At 33.6% G+C, this 5,761-nt stretch overlaps 1 protein-coding gene across 1 annotated transcript; it reads left to right on the top strand.

Moving 5' to 3' along the window:
• The first annotated feature begins 60 nt into the window (after positions 1–60).
• LOC129571098 (acyl-CoA-binding domain-containing protein 5-like) lies at positions 61–5,761 on the top strand. Its single transcript, XM_055450863.1, has 3 exons — positions 61–1,323; positions 1,388–1,614; positions 1,689–5,761. The coding sequence occupies exons 1-3, from the start codon at positions 1,184–1,186 to the stop codon at positions 1,874–1,876; spliced, it is 555 nt and encodes a 184-aa protein (XP_055306838.1). The 5' UTR covers positions 61–1,183; the 3' UTR covers positions 1,877–5,761.

Genomic DNA, 5,761 nt, shown 5'->3' with positions numbered 1-5,761 from the left:
TTTGGCTGACCTGACCGTTCTTTGTCTTCCACGTCAAAATCTCCAATTCGGAAGCGTCGAAACCAGTACTCACATGTACTAGACGATGGAGCATTAGAGCTACCATAAGTTTTCAAAAGCAAACGATGACTTTCAGCAGCAGTTTTCTTCGAACTATAGAAGAAAAGTAAAACTTCCCGCAAATGCTGTTTTTTCGGCACGTATTTTGACATGATTGTAAGTGAAAAAAATTATGTTGTTTACGCTTTGGTAAAATAACACCTACTGAAAACTAATGTCAAATGATGTGGCTTTCACGTGAATATAGTTACAGTATGGCCCGATGCGTTATAGTACAAGTTACGCCATCTGTAGTGGAAATTCTTTAAAACTAATGCATACACCCAATATGTCATTTGACATTCAGAATTGAATTCAATTGGTTTACAAAAAAAAAACAAAAAAAATGGCAGCTGTTCAATTTTACCAATATCATTTTGTTTGTGAGAAATTTTTGTTTAAAAATTGCGACATTAAATTCATCAAATTGCTAATAAGAACCAACTATATTTTCGTTCCATGTGCCCATCACACCTTGCTAAATTGATTCTCGAACGATGAATGAATAAATTTGTTTGATATTTTTTTAATTCCATAAACACAAAATCAAATGCAGTAAATTTGTTCCGGCTGTGCAGCACTAGCAAAGAGCTGAGCGAAGCGAAGCAATTCAGCTAGTAATCGAGCAAGTGACCAAACATGAAAATGTATATGAAAGCCGATTGTCAATGGTTCAAGATAATCTAACTAAATGTGTGAAAAAGGATAGACTAACTGAGGCGTTAAACATATTAGTGACGGCCTCAATGACTGCAAAAGTCATCTTTCAATTTATCAAAGAGAAGTTTCACGTCCAATCCAAATATGTCCCTGTTGGTAGCTTTGAGTTAACACATTGACATAACATATTGACCAAAACATTATACAATGAACTTTATTACATTTTTATAAATTTTTTAACCGGTTCTAAGACGATTCCAGTTTTAGCTCTCGATCAAATGAATAAAACAAAAACACGGAAGATGAAAGAAGACACGCAAAACCGATTTGTTGATTGTCAGTTCGTCAGAAACACGAATAAAAACAACATTGACCATTTGTATCTTAAGTTTTTCAAAATAAGTTTAGATTCATTCAAGTAATCATGAAATTTTCGTTTCATCGACGATCAGGCTCATATCAACCCTCGAATGATATGATGCTTCGATTTTATTCCTACTACAAGCAAGCAACATTGGGTCCATGTTCGCAGAAGAAACCACCATTCTGGGATGTTGTGGGCAGGTAAACAAATCAAGCCTTAGTGATATTTTTATGCCTTCTACGATTTTGAACGTTTTTAATACAGGGCAAAGTACGAATCGTACAAAAGTCTTGGAAAGATGTCAAAAGAGCGAGCAATGGAATTATATGTGGATGAGTTGAAAAAAATAATTGAGACAATGTCATATACGGATAATGTAGCTGAATTCATGGGAAGCGTCTCTGAACTGGATGGCATTGATGTTGACGACTTGGAAACTGTTGCTCCAGAAGCAATAAAAAAAGTGAAATCACAGCCGAATTCACCTTTTGGTAGTTGTTTATTTTCGTACTTGTTCGTTTCATTGAGACTAAATTTTATTTCTTTTGTTTTCATTACACCAAAGCGTCGCGCGAAGCAAGTCCAATTCGGTCATCCGAAAGAACACTACGGTATCGTAATGAAATGGATTATATCAATGGGCACTCACATAACGGTCATTTAACCACTACCGAACCATCAGACGATGATGAATATATTGACACAGTTGAGGTAATTATGATTTTATTATTGGGTGATGCCAATTTTTCCTAGAATTTTTCGTTCCGGCTACAATCTCTGCTGTTGGCCTCAAGTTGTTGATGTTAATTGACACCGAATCATATGTGCCAAAATCGATACTGTTAAACTCGCTTGAACTTATTATCATTCTACCCAGTGATTGAAATAAGAAAATCTAAAAAGATTCGAAAATGCTGAAAATTACCTCCAAAGAGAATTCACAAATGTATTTATTTATTTGATTTATTTTTTGTTATTAGCTTTCGCTTTTTTGCTTTCTGAATAACTTTAAAACTAATTTTATTCTTTTATGTGCATTTTCACTCTCTACATTCTTCTTCTTGATAACTCGTTAAATAATTCTACACCGTTGTGCAATACACATTTTCTTGCGTTCTAATATCTGACGGTCTCATTCATTTCTGTTTCTGGTGTTTATATTGTGGGATTCATTTGCGTATTTAATTTTATTACGTAAATATTGAGGGACAAGATCATTTTTCATCTTATAAACAAGTAACATCACATCATAATTTATTCGTTGTGTTACACTCATCCAATTTGAACTTTTTAGCAAATTCTGAAGGCATTCTGTAATCGCATTGCACGATTCTATAATTATTGCATCGATTCAATTTGTTCCTCTGTACAATTTATACAGAACGTTGAGCAGTAGTCATAGTGCGGTTGAATAATCGAGTAGTATACAATTTTCCTTATATCAAAAGTGATTTTGTATCATTATTCTGGACCATAAAGCGTTTCTTCGCCAGAAATGGTTTATTTAGTACAGAGATGACCGAACGCACGCTCAGTAGCGAATTCAGCAACTCAACTGAGCGTTGTTTTCTGCTCCGTGCGTTTACACGCACCTTCTAGAAGAGTCAGTGCGCGCACTGGCTTAATTTTGCAACTATCATTTTTGGTGATTTTTCTGCTAAATCTAATATAAACATGACTTTTTAGAAATTATTCTTTATCGAGAAAGGGGCTGAATATTAAAAAAAAGTTTGCGTATGGCCAAAAATGTAAAAAAGAGTGGTGAAAAAAGCAAAAACAATACAAGCGCGCTTCAGTCATCTCTGTTTTAGTACGAATATTTTGTTATATTTACAATATACTAATTCATTCTAATTAAATTCAATCTCTCGGAGAGCTTCTGGAACTGGGTCGGAGGGGTCAAATTAACCCCCTCTGAATCAATTTTGTCACATTACCCCTATGTGGAATTTTTTTACCCATACTCTGATTTAAATTCAAAAATGAGGACCTTTTTTTCAAGTCCTCACGTTTTCTGCGAAGCGGGTTTACACTAGATAGAATCGATTTTGAAAAGTGATAACCTTTTTTTTGCTCGTCACTTTTGAAATTACCCATACTCGAAATTACCCCCCAAATAAAAATTTGCAATTTGAAATTAAATATTAAATCGATTATTAAATATTTGGTGCAATCGACCAATGAATAAATTTTCCCAATAATGAATGCGAAAAACACTCTTGAACTTCGTACTCAGGGGTAATACAGCGTCCTAACGTCACTTAAAATGATATCAGTCTTTTTGGTGATAAATCCACGCTCAGGAGCGTCACTCCATTTTAACCTCGTCTAGAGGTTTTTCATCTGATTTAAGTAACGATCAATTTATGTTCTTTGGGAGATTGTATCTTATGTATAAAAATTTCGCAAGCGTAGTTATTTGTAATTAAAGTAATCGACATTCGTATGGCGGCAAATTCTCACTTAAATTGGGATGTAAATCGATTTGAAATTTCATTTCCGTTCTTATTGGTGCCAAAAGTATGGAAAGCGTGTAGACACATCGAAAATACATATTTTTAATTTTTTTCCCGAGGGGTTACAATCCAAGAAGTTAGGAGCAAACACAGTTGATCTCGAAGTTTAAGCCAATATTCTTTGGTTTTCCATCAAAGATTTTAATAATATGGAGGTCATTTTGAATGAAACCTTCAATGACCGAATTTGCCATTCGAGTAAATAACCGAAATTTCTTAAACAGGGTTTCCTTTATTGGGAGTTTTTCTGTACTAATTTATTAATAATACGCAGAACAAATTAGTGATTTTGGCCAACGCGCCCTAATATGATATTTATAATATATATATTACTTGCAGAAATTAATACTAATTCAATTCAAAAAAATTTCATGCTCATACATCTTGAAAGATCAATAGAATAAAATTGTTTCTCATAAAAACTTAGTATTTAAAGTTTGAACTATAATAGCACAGTCCGCACATAAAACAATGTTTTCTTAGAACTAAACGAACTGTCATCTAAAATGTGTATTCAGATGATACATTCGTTTAAAATGGTATTTGCCATCTAGTTTTCGTTTAAAATTCGCCATACAACCGAATAAAATTCGCACAAAATAGAATGCTTCTGCAAAAAATCGCTATTTTAAACGAAAATTAGATTAAAAATACAATTTAAAACGAATGTATCATCTGAATACACATTTTAGATGGCGCGTCGTTTAGTTTTGAGATGTTATTTCTTTGTTTGCGACGAGTGTTTTTTCTTCAATTTGGCACATGTGCCGATCAAGTACCAAGCGGTAGCATTCGTAGCCTTGATTACGGAATGGGCCATGGTTTTGGTCTAAGTTGCTCCTCTCGAAAAAATTTGACTATCGTCGTTCCTGCGTTTCAGAAGGAACGAATTTTTTTATGTGACAAAATTTTTCATGTATTACTTGTTTTATCACATCTATGGTAGCCTAGAAATTATTTATCTCACGATATTAGAACCAAAAAGTATAACCAGTGGTGCAATTCATAAAAAAGCGAACGCCTGTTCGGTACATTCGAACACACTGGACGTGTTCCACAAAGTATCCGTTCGATTTGATTCAATTGTTTTAAATAGAGCTAAATCGAACGCGTTTGCAAATATGTTCGGCGGTTCTTTCAAAATCACCGAACGATTTTGTGTTTTAGCGATCCAATTGAAAAATTGCGAACACGTTCGACGAGCATGACTATTCATGTCATTTATATGTTAACATGAAAGTTTGTTATACATGGTTATGCATGTGACGGTTCTTTGTTTATGTGGATTTTTCTTTAGCATTATAGTGTTTCACTTAATAAGACTTTAATGATTTTTATTATTTCTTGGGCCTATAGATCGAAACTAATCTTTAGTTTATTCGCACCAAATCTAGTTTTGAAGATATACCCCGGATATTAATTTTACGTATATTTAGTACACACGAATCTAAGCCACAAAATTGTATATTGATTCTTAATACAATATGGAAGAATATTCCAATACCTTTCATTTGATCTTTTACATGCTCGTACATGCTTTGATATCACAATTTTTCCAGAGTTTGGTACTTTAGGTGGGAAATATAACATTTTGACCGGGCTCAAAATGACTTATATCGAACGAATTTGTCGAGTTACTTTCTTGAATTTCACAGTCGAAGATCATACATAGAATTCAAGTGATACATGCACTAAATACATATTTTCATTGGACCTTCAAACGGGGAAACGTATTCGCCGCCCAAACGCGTTCACCGAACGCAAATCATTGCCGGAAACGGTCGGTTTTAAGGTATTTTTGCATTGTTCCATGCCGACGTGTTCGAAGTTCTATGAACTATGTTCGTCTGACGAAATGACGAAAAATCGAACGAGTTCGGTTCGTTTGGTGCTGAATGATTTGTATAGAAGCAACTTTTGTACAGATTGACTTTTTTCGATATCTTATTAAAATTTTGTTATCGTATTAATCCAATGTTATTAACGTTAATGTTATTAAAAACTTTGATAACAAAAATGTTACTAACGTTAGCATTAGTTTTGATAACTATTGATATTAACGCAACATTAAAATATCAAAAAAAAGTTTCATACAAAAAACATTTGACTCATAGAATGAAAG

Source organism: Sitodiplosis mosellana, unplaced genomic scaffold (assembly GCF_009176505.1).
Source record: "Sitodiplosis mosellana isolate CC-2019 unplaced genomic scaffold, AAFC_SMos_1.0 Smas_scaffold_1291, whole genome shotgun sequence".
Taxonomy (NCBI): Eukaryota; Metazoa; Arthropoda; class Insecta; order Diptera; family Cecidomyiidae; genus Sitodiplosis; species Sitodiplosis mosellana.
The sequence above is the reverse complement of the archived record's forward strand: the minus strand, read 5'-3'. Positions and strand labels throughout refer to the sequence as shown.

Excerpts from the sequence above, each read along its gene's own strand:
- LOC129571098 (XM_055450863.1), top strand. The coding sequence starts at position 1,184 with ATGAAATTTTCGTTTCATCGACGATCAGGCTCATATCAACCCTCGAAT. Across the intron at positions 1,324-1,387 it reads TTCTGGGATGTTGTGGGCAG|GGCAAAGTACGAATCGTACA; the intron begins GTAAACAAATCA and ends TTTTTAATACAG. Across the intron at positions 1,615-1,688 it reads ACAGCCGAATTCACCTTTTG|CGTCGCGCGAAGCAAGTCCA; the intron begins GTAGTTGTTTAT and ends ATTACACCAAAG.